General features: G+C 38.9%; 1 protein-coding gene across 4 annotated transcripts in view; it reads left to right on the top strand.

Moving 5' to 3' along the window:
• The window catches only part of LOC148013610 (zinc transporter), a 178,896-nt gene that overhangs the window by 142,719 nt on the left and 19,494 nt on the right, over nucleotides 1-16,683 (top strand). For 3 of the 4 annotated variants that reach the window (XM_087668390.1, XM_087668388.1, XM_087668392.1), the window contains 2 exons: nucleotides 4,612-4,698; nucleotides 15,555-15,667. In XM_087668390.1, the coding sequence (XP_087524516.1) occupies nucleotides 4,612-4,698; nucleotides 15,555-15,667 (200 nt within the window). The remainder of the gene's footprint in view (nucleotides 1-4,611; nucleotides 4,699-15,554; nucleotides 15,668-16,683) is intronic. The other variant, XM_087668389.1, reaches the window with a different exon arrangement.

Raw genomic sequence — 16,683 nt, 5'->3', positions numbered from 1 at the left:
CTCGGGTGTGATCACATCCTTGCTCTTGTACTTTAGTTCTTTACATATAACTATAAAAAAACCTAAAGAGTGGTATATCCTTTTCGTACACACACATCGTGCATCACAGTACTATTGCTGCTCTCTCACATACACACACACACACACACACACACACACACTCTCTCTCTCTCTCTCTCTCTCTCCGCCATTGCCATTGCCTAACATTGAACCTCCGCTGCGTATCAACCGCCACCATAGAAGGCTATAGAGTAGGAGCTGGAGGCCATAGAGTGGAATGGCAGTTGGGATCTTATAGTGTGACCCGCTCATAAAAAGGTGATTGGAGTGAAGTGGGTCTTTAAGATCAAATACGGTAGTGATGGTATATTGGATAAGCAGAAGGTGTGGCTGGTTACTAAAGGGTTCGCATAGCAGCAAAGAGTAGATTATCATGATACCTTTGTACATATAGCTTGGATGCCTATCATTAAGGCCATTCTTGCCTTAGCCAGCCATAGGAGATAGCTAGTTTATCAGCTAGATGTGAAGTTTGGCTTCCTTAACAATGATTTAAAAGAGGAGGTCTATGTTGAGGAGCCTTTTGGCTTTTCCTCATCAGTTGGTCAAGTTTACATATTGAAGAAGGCCCTTTATGGTCTCAAATGGGCTTTGGATGCTTGGATGAGAAGATAGACTCATTCCTCCAAGGGAAGCTAGGGTATTGGCACTCCGTTGTTGATCCCCATTCGTATGTTCACACATCAGTTGGAGGGTACCGTTTGTTTGTGTTTTACGTGGATGATCTCATTCTAATAGGTGAACATGTGTTAAAGGTCAAGCAAACAAAGAAGGCACTACATGAGATGTTCGAGATGATGGACATGGGACTTCTCCACTTGTTTTCAGGTCATGAGATTCGGTAGACTTCGAGGGGGATTTTCATCTCTCAGCAGTGGTATGCGTAGGAGCTTTTGACCACCTTTGAGATAGTGGGATGTTGATCTATTTCTACTTCAATGGATTTGGACTAGAAGGCTACAACCCATGCAAATTCACTTGCGGCAGATGCTACCAACTACAAGTAGTTGATTGGGTTGTTGATATGGCTCCTAAATACTTGGATCGATTTGTGTTTTTTTGTTGGTTTCCTTGCAGGCTTCGTGAATGAACCCAAGCTGGTTCATTGGCAAGTTGCTAGGAGGATTTCCAACCTAGGCATTTATTATTGAACAGGGACAATCGATATAACCTTTATTCTATGGGGTTAGAGAGATTCAGACCAGGTTGGAGATGTTGATCATAGGAGGTCAACGAGAAGCTATTACTTTGCTATGGGTGCAAGTGCTATTTCTTGGAGTAGTAAGAAGTAGCCCAAAATTGTCTTATCACCTAAAGAGGCAGAGTATAGAGTGGTGTCTTCTACCACATGTGAGATAGTTTGACTTTGATGGCTACTCCAAGAGCTTACCTATCCACAGACAATCCTACTACACTTCATTGTGATAATGAGAGTTGCATTGCTTTGACATGGAATCTTGTGTTCTATGCTAGGATGAAGCACATTAAGATACAATACTGTTTCATTTGGGAGAAGATCTTGGATGAGACTATTGATGTTGTATATCCTATGATGGAGGATAACTTGGGAGATTTGTTTAGGAAGGCTCTTTCTTAGGTTGTTCTTTGATAGCACTCTAGATCCTAAGCCTTATCTTGTGTTGAGGATCTAAGAGGGAGTGTTAGAGATTTGGTTATCCTTTGGACAAGTGGAGGCAGTGGATAGGCATTTAAGGGAAGATTCGTGCATTTCCTAACGAGATTGGACAGTATGCAACAATCGTCAATAGTTCGTGCAGCAGTTTCGGTAGGTCGGACACTGCCGGGCAGGTTGGGCCGGTCCCGGGCACATGCCACATGGTAGGCAGCCTGCAGTTGCAGCAGTTTTTAAATTATTTATGTGCAGTTGGGCATATTTACTGCAGTCAGCCAGTTTTTTACTAGTTGACTTGCTATTTTCACATTTAATATTGGTGTGCAAAGTGAGAGATCTCCGGTGTATACATTCCACAACCCATTGTACATATCTGCTCCCTTTATTCATCATTCATTCACTACAGATTTTTGTGTTCTTCTGTTTCTCTCTCTCTCTCCATGTTTTTCTTCATTCATATGCTTCTGCATTCACTGTACTTTGATAGAACTCCTTTAAACATATAGTGAGCTTCGACTCCTTGTGAACTCGTAGTAGTCTCTCAAGCACAATAAAGATATAGGTAAATGTGGTGGTTGATGGTTTCAAGAGCTCAAGCCAGCTAAATGGGCAAGAGATATTAAGGGCTTTGGGCCTCTTTCTCATAAACTTGACCAAGCTCGTGGCAATACTAAATTCGGCATTGATCTATTGTATTTTGCCTACTTTTTCAATCAAAAGGTCAATGGAATGAGAACCATATAGCGTCCGCCACCTCCTTGTGAACTTGCAAGAGCCTCTCAAGCACAATAAAGATACAGGCAAATGTGGTGGTTGAAGGCTTCAAGAGCTCAAGCTGCCTAAATGAGCTAGAGATATTGAAATCTTTGGGCCTCTTTTTGACCAAATTGACCACACTTTGGCAATGTCAAATATAGTATAAATCCAGTGGATTTTGCCTATGTTTTCAATCAAAAGGTCAATGGAATGAGAAGCATATGGTGTCTTGAAAGTGGATGGAAACTCTTCCTCTAACATGGTGTCCATGGAGACACTGTTGCTTCCATTGTTGGTCACGACCTGCACAACATATTCAGGCCCAACTCACAAGTTGACATCTCGTAAGTGCTGCTATATAAATGCACCTATCATTGTAAGGCTTGGCAAAGAGGCATCAGTGGCCTTCACAAACATAGTGCCCTTGCAGCATGAGACGATCGCATTATACACATTTCTCTTGTAGGCATTAAACCATCCATCTCACAAGGTAGTGGAGCCATGCTTTTTCCATACCTCTTCAATTGCTCTAATTGAACCTCAATGTATGCCGCCTTCTTGAGTTCCCTTGTGTGTAGTACCTTTGAGATGGGACTTTCCCATTCACATCCAATGCTGCAAATGGTTTTTATGGTTCAACTCCATTGCTTTATTTTAACCAAATGGAAGGGAATGTCACATTAAATCAAAAATCTCATAAGTTCTCTAGTTGCTTCAGCTATAGCTTGCTTTTGCTTGGCAGCCTGAGCCTTTGAAAGCACCTAAAACATTGGCCTAAGGCAAAGAAGTCTTCATTGCAGACAAGTCAGAGACTGAAGCTGAAGTGGAGGCACTTGGAGATGATGCAATTCTATTTCTCTTTGATGGTCCCATTGTACTTGTGTGGCCCTCTTGTTGACTTGTGTCTTCTTCCACACTGCAGAAAGACCTTTGCTTCATCTGTTGCATATGTGCTTCTATGGTCGTGCTCTTTCATCTAGCCTTCATGCTGCAAACTCTTGCTTCAAAAGGTAAGAGCCCTTAACTTCTCAACCTGTTTATTTGCTGATTCCAGACCTTAATTTCTGCAATTCGCACCTTTGAAGTTTAAGTTTTCATGTGCAGCCCAGCTGCCAATCATATGCACCCTATTTAAGCTATAGATTTTGTTTGTTTGATGTTTAGGTAGGCTACAGGCCAACCAATTACCATTGCCCCTGATCCTAATTGGTGCCATGCTACCCTTCTAGACTCATATGAGGGATTAGGTGGATCCAGGAAATGGAAATGCATTTATTGTGGCATTGTGAAAACAAGGAGCGGCACCCTGATCAAAGACCATCTTGCTCATGTGCCAAAAGGGACACAATTCCTTGTGCAAGTGTGCCAAAAGATGTCAACCTCTCTTGATCCACGGAGAAAGCACTGAAATGAGAGGGCAAAACCAAAATGGCTGCTGAAAAGGTTTTTTTTCCTGCCTGAAAAGGCCCAAAACGTGTTTCCACAAAATGAAAATGTTCTGAAACAGCTGTTCTGTTTAGGGGCTGCTGAAACGTCATCTTTGCAAGCTATGTTCCTTGCTTAACCTGGCAATCTAAGATGGCCACTGGGAAAAGAAAAGCAACCACAATTTATCATGGAAACCATCTGAATACTTGACAGCAATATATTGCATGAGTAAGCTGGTTTGGGGAACTTGGGCAACAGGAGCATGGCAGTCTGCATGCAGTGTCAACCAGCAGTCTAATTCTATATTTTGTGTTGAGCAGTCTTTCAATGTGTGCCTTTCTGGGCCTTGAAACAATTGATAACTTGAATCTGGATTAAGGCAATTTTCATAATATTATGATATTTTAGCACTTTCAAATTCAATTCTTTTGTTTTAATTCTGTTCTCCAGCATTGTCAAGTCATACATATTTCAGCAGACGATTGAGGTTGACATTTAAATGAAATGTTACATAAAGTATTATTTGAGATTTTGAATTTCAATGTGAGCTATAGCATAATTGTGTGACTGGAACTGCACAAGCAATTCATGCTCTTTTGATATATTAGTACCAAGGACAAGCTTTTTAATGCAGCATAGACCAATGCCCATACTGCATGGTGCATTAGGGCCCAGGCCTATGTTGGTTACCTTCTCATTTCACTTCTAAATTTTTAATATTCTCAATCTTTCAGACACAAATCAAAAGGCGCTTACATGTGGTGACTATCATTGCAGCAACTTGCTTCCTTTTTCCTTTAGCGATCCTGCAAACAACTAAGGTAACATATTGCATAATGGTAGCAGTTTATGCCATATTGTGTAATGAAGGTTGCCACTTCAATGGGCATTAACATAGGACTAACAAGAAATGCTGGAAACCATAGCTTGCCATTTCTTAATTTAAGATGTCTTACAACCAAAAATTACAAGAGATGTTGAAGCCATGGAAGCTTGAGAATCAATTGATGATGGCTGCTGCAAGGAACTCACCCCTTACAATGGTGGGGAAGGAAATACCTTCAAGCTTCAAGAAGTGGAGATGTGTAAAATAATTAAAAGATGATTTACATTGGCACCCTCTTGCCTTTTATACTCTAGTCCAAACTAGGCTAATTTCCTAATTAAAGCAGCATGAAAATTGCTTTATTACAATCCATCCCTGCCCAAAAAAGTTTCTTTCTCAAAACTTTGAAGGGTGAAAGGTCAAATGAATGGTAAGTGGTAAGAAGTGAGAGGCCAATGCTGAATATCTTTGTTGAAGTTGTCCATTAAAGAAGATAATCTTCCATTGAAAAGAATCTCCAAAATAAGCTCAAAACAGTGGAAATCTGGAATGCTGTCCTGAGCAGGGTAGTGATAATAAATGACCCATAACTTTGGACTGAAATGCCAGATTGTCGCATTTGAGAGATACAAATGAAATACACTTCATAAGGTATCCATCCGTATCATCAAAATCCAATTTCGATGTTGATAGGTCAATTATTTTCATGACAGAAAATTAATACAGCAAGCTGTCCACTGTGCAATGAACTAATTATCTTCTTGAAGAAGCCATGGAAACTGATCCAAATATGAAGCATGTTGCCACGATGATTCTTCCATAGGTAATCCCTTCCACTTAACAAGATATTCCATAACAATACGGTTTCTTAGAACCTTCTCTCTCTTGGCAATAATTCTTTTGGACTCATAGATGATTAAGCCATCTTCATCAACAGGAGGTAATTCTTCAAGAACTTGTATGTTGGGCCCAATGTATTTCTTAAGTTGAGACACGTCAAAAACATTGTGAATGTGTGTGGTAGAAGGTAAATCAAGTTGGTAAGTAAGATCTCCAACTTTCTTTATGATTTGATATGGACCATAATAGCGATAAGCAAGCTTATTATGTCTACCCTTGGGAGAGGCATAAGGAGATTTAGGTACTTTCAAAAATACCCATTTTCCTTCTTCAAAATCCACATGTCTTCTTTTATTATCTGCATATGATTTCATTGTCTCTTGTGCCTTTTTGATATTTTCTTTGCACTGTTTTATTAAGGCTTCCATATTTTTCAACTTTTCTCAAGCAAGAGGATTTACTTCATCATGAAACATTGCTGAAGGTACTTAGACTTTATATCCGTATAATGCCTTAAATGGTGAGATACCAATACTCATGTGATGAGTATTATTGTAACAGAACTCCGCAAGATGAATCGAATGATCCAATGCATTTTGTGTATCATGGCAAAAGTGTATGAGGTAAATTTGTAACCATTTATTGACCCTTTCAGTTTGGCCATGTGTTTGTGGATGATAGGCAGTGTGTGGAGTTAGTTTGGTACCCATGGAAGTAAAAATACTTTTTCAAAAATTTTCCATGAACTTAGAATCTCTATCAGAAATAATCTTCATAGGTAATCCATGAAGTCTGAAAATTTCTTCCATGAATTGATTTGCGACCTGTCTGGCTGAATATTGAACTTTGGTAGGTATGAAGTGGGCTGATTTTGTAGGACGATTAACCACAACAAAAACGCTATCCCAGCCCTGCTTAGTGGTAGGAAGTCCTATAATAAAATCCATGCTGATATCAGTCCATTTACCATGTGGAATAGGCAAAGGTTGAAGTAGACCACTAGGTAATAAATTTGAGTCTTTATTTTGCTGGCATGCTAAGCATTGCATCACATATTCCTTTACATCCTTCCAAAGTCCCTTCCAATAGAAGCATTTATGGACCTTGTTAAAAGTTTTAAACAATCCAATATGTCCTGCCAAAGGAGAAGAATGCATCTCCTGTAAAATTCGAGATCTAAATGATGACTGAGGGGTCAAGTAGACTCTCCCTTTAAACCAAAGAAGTCAATTTTGCCATTTGAAATTGGAAAATTGAGATCCATCATCTTGCTGTAATTTCTTCATAATGGTGGTAGTATGCTCATCTAAAAGATATTCTTCTTGAATGTCTTGGATCCAATCCTTATGTATGGTAGAGATGCTAGAAACAGAACATGCCCACATCCTAGATAAAGCATCTGCCACTAGATTATCCGTGCCTGCCATATAAGAAATCTCAAAATCATATCTCTGAAGTGTAGCTAATCATCGTCTTTGTTTGGGAGAAAGATTTGGCTGAGAGGAAATATTGCAGCTCACGATGGTTGCTCTTCACCTTAAAATGATTGCCATAAATATAGTGGTATCACTTCTTGATCGCATGAAGAATGGCTAATATTTCCTGCTCATAGACGTGGAGCTCTCTTTCTTTATCATCCAACTTCCTGCTTTCATAAGCAATAACACCATGGTCTTGGCATAAAACAGCCCTAATACCTCTGCTACTAGCATCAACAATATAGTGAACTCCTCGGAAAAGTCTGGGCACACTAAAACAGGTGTTGAAATGAGTAGACTTTTCAACTCATTGAAACTTTTAGTGCCTGTAGCATCCCAAAAGAAAGCTTCCTTTTTCAATCTATAAGTAAGAGGAGTTGCTATATGGGCATAATTCTTGATGAATCTTCTATAGAAGATAGTCCAAGAAATCCTCATAGTGAAATAGAATTCTGTGGTATGGGCCAATCCTTGATGCATTGAACCTTCTTTGGATCAACCATAATTCCTTTCTCACCAACTATATGACCCAAGTATTCTACTTCATTAGCCATAAAAGTACACTTGTTTTCCTTTGCAAAAAGCTTGTGTCTTCTCAAGGTAAAAAGGACTTCTCTCACATGCTTTAGATATTAATCTCTACTCTTGCTATAGATGAGAATGTCATCAAAGAATACCAAGATTGATTTATACAAGCATGGCTGCAAAATCTTGTTCATAAGAGCCTGAAAATTTGCAGGTGCATTCGAAAGTCCAAATGGCATAACTAGGAAGTGATAGAGACCTCTTTCTGTTCTAAAAGCTGTCTTGTATTCATCCCCTACTTTCATCCTGATTTGGTGATATTGTGACCTTGTCAATCTTAGTGAAAACTCTTGTATCTTTTGAGTTCATCCAACAAATCATCAATATGGGGAATTGGGCACCTGTTCTCTCTTTATGGTGCTTTTGTTTAAGTCTCTATAGTCAATACATATCTTGAGTATGACCGATCTTTCTTTTTGACAAGTAGTACGGGAGAAGCAAAAGGTGACTGACTAGGTTGAATAAACCCCATTTCCAGCAAGTCTTTAACCTGTTTCTCTACTTCCTCTCTCTCATACTTGGATAACCTGTAAGGAGGTTTGTTGATGGGTTTAGTGTCAGGCATTAAATCAATAGGATGATCTTATTCTTGCTGAGGAGACAATGATGTTGGTGGCTGGAATATGTCCTTAAACTCTTCTAAAAGTTTACATAGACATGGATCTTACTCCTTAGGTGAAGTAGATTTCTGATTTTCATCTACCTTTGATAGAAGAAGTGTGAAAATGTAAGACAACATTAATTTCCTTCTTCATATTCTTCTTGTTGATTATTTTCACTTGCTTTCTGTCCATACCATTAAGTTTTACGTGCTGCCCATTCCAAGTAAACTCCATGAACATCTGCTTTAGATCCAAAGAAAAATTTCCAAGTTGTTTAAGCCAATTGCAGCCAATGATGATGTTAATAGGACCCATATCTAGGACAATCAAGTCCGTCATAATAGAGCAAGTCTGTGATAATTCAATAGGAGTCTGCCGGCATATCTCTTTGCTCAACTCTTGGGTACCATTAGCTACTTGTACCTTCAGTGGAGCTTCTATTTCTTGAGGTAGTAACTTCAGCTCATATGATGATTTGGCATTGACAAAACTACATGTGCTGACTGGATCAATGAGAATATGGGCAACCTTTGAATTTATAGTATCCTTAAGCCGAAGTGTACTTTTACCTTTACAACCCATCCATGCATCCTAAGATATGGAACATAACATGGGCTGACAAGAGACCATAGAAGAATTATCAATCTCTGATCCACCAGGATCAAATGGGCCACTTGGATCATAAGAACAATTACTAACCAGCTCTAATTCCTCCTGTGTGTCCTGATCATCATGCTCATGCATCTCATCACAAGTAGGAACTGCCTCTACTTGCAAAAGATGTTCTTATTGTGTCTCCTCGTCATCAGTTTTCAATATTCAACATATTAGACTTTGCCATATATCTCTTGCACTTTTGCTTGTGCTCAAGAGACCATTTCTCTCCACATTTATAACATTGAACCTTGGATTTATCATTAGAAAGTGCCTTATTACTGTTGTTATTGGGATATTGCCTAATTGCACCTTTAGTCCTTTTGAAGTCTCCTTTTGGATCAGCATTATATCTGAAATTATTGCCCTGTTTTGAAGCATATGTTGTAGGATAGGTTGAAACCTTGCTGAAATTATTTTGAAACCTGTTTTCAGCCCTAAATCCATCTCTTTGTTGGCTGAACTGTTGTCCAAATTGCATAGGCTGATTTGATTGATAATTCATTCCTGTTTTGGATTGAAATAAAGTCAAATCTCTTCTATACTTTTAGTTGTATCTCTCAGCATATTGAATGGCTGCATGAATATTTGTAGGCTTGGTTGCCCCTACTTCAGCTGAAAGGTTTGGATCAAGACCAAAAATATATTTGTTCAATTTGGTTGAATTGGAAATGCCTTCCACATACATGGAAAGGTTTAGGAATTGGCTGGAATACTCCCTCACGGTAGAACCCCTCTGTCTAAGATAACACCATTTCCTTTCAAGCCTTTCCTTCTCCTTTGGTGACATGAACACTTGAGTCATGGCTGATTTGAAGTCCTCGTAAGACTGAAAATTCTCTCCAATCTTGCTCATGTTGCGCATAACCCTTTAGTTGTAGGGCTGCATAACAAATCTTTGCTTGATCATTGGGTGGGTAGAGAGTGAAATACATTTCCAATTTATTGAGCCATTCTTCAAGTTTGGTCGGTGAAGGGTCGTCTCCTTTGAAATTGGATATATTGATCTTGTCCTTGTATTCCTTGTCATAATGATAGTGCTGCCCATGATGGTTGGTATATCCAAAAGATTGTTGTCTATTAAAATGATCACTCATTGCTTGCTGTCCATGAGTAGAGGTAGATGAATGCTGCCCATTTTCATTATTTTCAAAAGATTAATGACCAAACAATGAGTTTCCATGTGAATGTTGGTTATGAGCGAATGTCCGATGTGCCAACCTATCTTTATGATCTTCAGTATGTTGGAAACTGTCTCCTTTCCTTGCTTTATCATGTGCGTATTGCTCTTGATCATCTCTTGCATGATGAACTTGAGCATGTTGAGAACCAAACTCTTTGTAAAAGGGATGACATCCATGTACAAACTCATTTCTGTCATCATACAGGGAATAATCTTGCTGTCATTTATCTCTTGAACTAGTAAAGTTGGGCCTGTTCCTATTTCAAGAATTGGTATGAGACTGAACTATTTCATTCACCTTAGAAGGTCCTCGATGTTCAAAAGTGGATGGTATATGTTGATAGGCTGTTGTGAACATCACATTACCATGAACAATAGGTACATCTTTAGCATGGGAAGGTGAATTGTTTTGTAATTTGTCACCCAAGTTGTTAAATATTGTGACCAGTTGTTCAAATTTGGCATCCATCCTATGGTTTTGATGTTCCATGTGTGTAATAATCTTACCAATTTGTTATCCATTGAATGTGTGAGTTGGATTAAACCTTTATTCATGTTACCGATTTGCTTTGATAACTGTTGGAAGTCATTGGAATCATGGGTAACATTTGCTTTAGTTCTAGGCTCATTGTCATAGGGAACCCTTGGCCAATGGGCCTCTTCATTTGTTGTACTATGCCCATAAATTCTTGTCCCTGATTTGTGGCTCCAATAGTAGGATTAGCTTCAGTATGGTAATCTTCTAAACCCTTATTAATGTGCTCCAATACCTGCTCCTTCTTCTTGTTCCTTGCCATCATGGAAACTGTGATAATTTAGGACTGCCTGACAAAGAATGGTCAATATCCAAAGCTATACTCCTCCAATCTAAGTATTTGATAGCTCCAAACAAAGCTGATAACACGTAGATATACCAGATTTACTGAAATAACAAGTTTGAAAGAGATATATGGTTGTTTCAGATCAAAATAGTGTGCCCTATCAACCAGTCCCAGTGCTGTCTTCAGTAACCACTTGCCACTAAAATGGCCAAAACTTTTGATGTGTTTGTTCAAATTAAGTGCTCTATAGCTATGGTCGAAGCTAACTTCGTCCTCTACACATTGAGCATAAGAACCAATTTTTTAGAATGACATATCCCATTTTTGTAATTGATTCTTTATGACTGTCCGAGATTAGATAGTAACCTGTAATACTGTTTGGACCTTGTTTCAAACCCTTTGATCATAGATCATCAAGAACCACTTGTGGGCATTGAAGTATGAACCGGAGGCTCAATCATCCACCTGGAATAAACTTTAAAGTACTTGTAGACTTGTATATCTGATAAAAAATGTCACAGACTGTCATGTTTTGCTCTGTTTGGTACCATAAGTCCTCAAGTCTTCATCCACTCTTTCCCAAGTGGTCTTCCGTAGGTCACCACTTGTGGTGAGGGATAAAATGGTAGAACGGACACCTAAATGGGCTTTGAAACTCCGGAAGGTGTGCAAAGTTCCTTCCGGGCTAGGTTGTGCACCCTACGGAGTCGTAAATAGCAAGGGAGGGTCATCTCTCTATTGTCTTGCTATCTCGTCCAACTTCGAACTTTTTCTTTGGTCGGAATATACATGGCAAAGCTAGTTTTCTATCAATCAATGCATGATATGCATGGCTGAATCAAAATCTTGCGATTTCATGATATGCAAGGACTGAAATTGAAATGGGGATAGGTAAGGAATACCTACAACAGCGACTCACTGCTTTACAATTTTATTTCACTTACCAGTTGATTTTACTCTCAGCCCAAATTGCAGTCAATCACATCAAGCAATCAAGGTTAGGATTAGGCATAAAGTTTCCAACAAAGGGAAGAGATTATTAATAATTGGCTTCTGATTTTTATTGAGAAGGATAAAAAGAATTCAATATAACATCATTCAGCCCTAATTTGGGTCTAAATGCAATCAAATGGTAATTTTTAAAATGGTATTACTCTTAATTATCCGTTTTCAACAATTGGATGGCTTAAGCAATTGGATATTAAAGGGATTAAGAGTAAAATTTAGAAATACCTCTTCATTGTTGGAGTAGATGATTATGGAAGCTCCAATTATCGTATGATACTTGAAATTCTTGATCTCCCGCTTGATGCAACTAAGAATATCCTCAAATTACAATCCCCATGATGAATATGTAACTCATAGACTCCAATTTCTCTTTCAAGAAAGCTCCAATATCCAAAAGCTTGATAGATGTGATCCTTGTAGCCCAAATGTGGCTGGAAATTTGAAAGGGAATCAATGATGAGCATTCACAAGGGTAGAAGACTTCAATCCTTGATAGAGAACTCTTCCATTGAAGCACATAAGCTTGCATATTCTGCCCATACACTTGCAATGTCAAGCAAAAGCTCTCTTCTTACAATATTGAAGCAATTCCATGAATTCTTGACATAATCCCGTGCATAGAAGCTTTAGGATGTATCAAGAATCAAAAGCCCCATGATACCATCCTTCAAAGTCCAAAAATTCTGAAAAATCAAGTGGCTGCCTTGTTTTGACTCATTTCAAGAGAAGAAGTGCTCTAATTTGCAAGGAATCTTCAATGTCGGTTCAGTGAGTGTTGAAGAAGCTCAAGGATGCTTGATAGAACAAAAGCCCTTTGATACTTTAAAGAAATTTTAGAAAAAACTCATTGTTGTCATAATTTGCCATAGCTAGGGTTTGGGAAGCTTAAGAATGATCAAGAATGATTAGATAAGTGTGAAATAACCATGTATACTTGCTGAAAACCTTTAAAAAGGATTGCTTAAGCTTGTCATGCCATAGCTTCATCAAAGTATTGCAGATTTTTGTGAAGGAGGAGAGGATGGAATCAACGTAAAAAGCGCAAACTGCTCCTCTTGTCCTGGAGGATGAAAATCACCTAGACTAAGCAATAGGCTACTCTACATGAAGCTTATGGCATAAAGATTCATGCTCAGGTGTCTCATCTAGGAGTAGTGATCATTGACAAAAGATTGAAGCAGTAGAAGCCATGGATCTTGGAAGAAATCTTAGGAAAAGCTTGAGAGGAAGAAGAGAGAGGAACTGGTCTCAAAAAGTAATCAAGGTTTAACTCTTGTAATCCTAGTTTAGATTCCAGTTAGGGTCAAGAACCTTCAAAATGGACCTCCATTTGACCACGACCTGCTATTTCGGCCAAGAACCTCCATCTTCCTCAAGATCTCCTTCAAGAAACCTCCAAAATTAATCCCGACTTGTTACAGAGAACTCTAACTAGTCACAGTTTGAACTGTACCAAACCCTGTGACAAAATCTTGGTACTCCAGTTACTTGCTGCCTGTCCCTGTGGCTCAATTCTCCATGAAAATGACTCTTCCCATGGATCAATGTCCATGCTCTGATACCAATGTAATGAAGGTTGCCACTTCAATGGGAATTAACACAAGACTAACAAGAAATGCTGGGAACCATAGCTTGCCATTTCTTAATTCAAGATATCTTACAACCAAGAATTACGAGAGATGTTGAAGCTATGGAAGCTTGAGAATCAATTGATAATGTTTGCTGCAAGGAACTCACCCCTTACAATGGTGGGGAAGGAAATACCTTCAAGCTCCAAGAAGTGGAGATGTGTAAAACGATTAAAAGATGATTTACATTGGCACCCTCTTGCCTTTTATATTCCAGTCCAAACTAGGCTAATTTCCTAACTAAAGCAACATGAAAATTGCTTTATTACATATTGAAAGACTTGGATAGAGAAGTTGTTGATTTGTGGTGCCTCCACATGATTTCATTCCCTATTGTTTTACATTCTATAAAGATATGCATTTTGAGAGGCTAATTTGTGACATTGATGTGCAATGTCTATCATGAAATGTGAGAGGAGTTGGCGCAAAATCAGTTTTGTGCAGTACTCATTCCTTTCTTCTTGCTTGTGCATGCATCCTCTCCTCCTCTCTCCTCTCTTCTTCACTTTCATTTCCATTAAGTTGCTCATCCTATGTCTACCATACATTCTCTTTTTGTCATAACATACTTCTTGTTGTCTCCCTCGTTCTCACCCTTTCCTCACGTCCACTGTTCTTCCCATGGTCCACGTACTCCCCATCTTTTTTGCATTTCATCTTCTCTATTCTGTCTGGCTGCTTCTCCCCCTCTTTGTCCAGCCCAGTATCTCTTCTTCTTTTGTTTTCTCACCTCATCCTTCCCATATGCCTACAATCAGCTTTATTGTCCCCTTATGCCTCTTAAACTTAAATGTTGCCGAACCTCAATTTTGAATTCCTAACCTCTTGAACCTGAAAGTATTGCAACTTTCCAAAAGCAATAGAGATGTAAATGATTTAAACCCCTAATCCCCATGACACCAAAAGTCATTTCCGAGGGGCGATTCAATGTCCCTAACCAAGATTTGACTTAGGTACCCCATTGGCACATGTGCACAACTTCTATGAATATCCCCCACTACCCAAGCTAGGATTATTTGTCACCATGAAATCTCACATGTAAACCACACATGCACAACTTAAGTATTCCATTAGTGCCCAATGAGCATTAAGTTAAAAATTCATGTCATTGTGAGACTATACATATCAGTTGATTATAAGTCATTAAGTTGTGGGTTGGATGCTTTGTTGCTCTAATTCGTATCTAGGATTAGGCTTTCAATGCGATTGAAAATGCAAGTCACAGCAGTAGATCGATTGCCATGTTTAAATTTTTATCACATTGGAGCAGAAACTATTGTAGATTACTTTATTGAACTCTTGCCTATTCGTCCTTGGCCCATGGGTATTGTTCACAAACTAAGATCTGGAATCCTTGCATTTCACTTCATGCTGTACAGTAGGCTTTTGCACACAGGTTGAATGGGGCCTGCTTTAGGTGGGTATTGTTCACAAACTAAGATGTGGAATCCTTGCATTTCACTTCACGCTGTACAGTAGGCTTTTGCACACAGGCTGCATGGGGCCTGCTTTAGGTGGTTTCTATTTAGTATGCTAATTGGCATTTTTTTTCCAGCTGATCTTTAGAAACCCATTCATTTATTCTTCTCTTTATGACTTTTGCAAGATGTTGACAGACTTCCAGGCAGCTATGTTGGTCCTAGATGGCAAGGGATGGGTTTGTTGCCACTCATGTTATGTTGTTGTCTGTGGTGCATAAACAATTGTGTGAATATCTGAAAATAAACAAAACTCCACAAATGTGAGCTAGGCTTGTCTCTAATGTTTCACCCGCTTTTCTTCTTTCATCCTCCTGGTATTATATATATTGTTTGATCTTTTGCATATGTATTAGTCACTCTAGTATTGGCCATCCCTCTACTGCTATGTCCTCATGTCTGTCGACTTGGGAGTTTACTATTTATGTATGGTTTTTTGCATTTTACTGTTGAAATTGAACCAATAAAAGGGGTTTTCTTGGGGGTGAAGGATAAGGTTCAATGTTTTTAATGGTTTTGAGTATGAAATTTTCCCTTGTAGCAACATTATGCACATTTCTTGCACTTTATGCAGATTTCAGATTCAATCGGACAAGATTTGAGAGCATCATCTTCTTGGGCTATTGTTTGCAATACTCTTTTAGGCATAGTTGCTCTCTTTCATGTCGATCTATTGGCAGAAGAGAGGTAATGCTGTTGCCCATCTATCTGTACTTGTTAATGCACTACTTTATTTTGTCTTATCACTTGGGCAACTTGAATGATGACACTTCCTGCTTGGAAGCATTTTCTGCTGCATTGTAATTGAAAAGAAATGGGAGTCAGATTTTCTTTTTTGAAATATCAACCTGTGATTGGTAGTTTAGGAACTGTTTGATATTCTGTTTTACACCACAAGCTCTGTTTTAACCAACATTTTATGTTTCACATGATCAGATCTATTGTATGATAACTGGTATAAAATCTGCATTGACGTAGGAATGGGTTCATCATGCTAATAAGTGAAAGGGAACCTACATATTAACAAACTAAAACATCTATCGTGAAGTGCCACAAACTTGGTGACATGTAGATTCTAGAGTAAAGAAATTCAAGGAATAGTATGATAGAAGTAATAAATGCCAGAGATTTGTTGCATGATAGACTTTGGAGTTTACAAGTCCAAGGACAAATATGATGGAACTGATACTTCTTTGGCTGTTTTCCATACGTCTCTTACCTCTCACTGCTATCAGCCATCTCACCCCCATTGCTGTTGAATTTCTTTCTTGCATCTCCTCTGCAAGCCCCTGCTCTCCTGGAAGCTGCTTCCTTGTCCCTAGTGAGCCTCTGCCAACCCTGCCAATGACCTTGTTCCTGCCTGCTCCTGCAGTAGTTGTGTAGATGGCTTTATGGTGTGTTTGTGGCTTCTTGTTTTGACATTGCAATCTACTGCAGACCATGTAGCAACCTGTCTGATCCTGTTTGCAATATTGTCAATGTGGTGGATCTGAGTCCTTGGGGTGCTTTATGTGGTGATCATGCATGGCACTTTCATGGCATTGGCATGCAAACCTCAGTGCATAGTGTGGCACTGTGCTTTCTCCCACAATAGTTGCGTTTCTCTCTTGTGATGGTTATGCTTGTTAGGAGTTTCATTTAACTCCTTATTCACACATATTTTTGGGCTTCTCATAGTTTTGGGCTTGGATGGGTTTTCATGT

This window comes from Lygodium microphyllum, chromosome 26 (assembly GCF_053477565.2).
Source record: "Lygodium microphyllum isolate KBCC chromosome 26, Lygodium_microphyllum_v1.1.10, whole genome shotgun sequence".
Classification (NCBI taxonomy): Eukaryota; Viridiplantae; Streptophyta; class Polypodiopsida; order Schizaeales; family Lygodiaceae; genus Lygodium; species Lygodium microphyllum.
The sequence above is the reverse complement of the archived record's forward strand: the minus strand, read 5'-3'. Positions and strand labels throughout refer to the sequence as shown.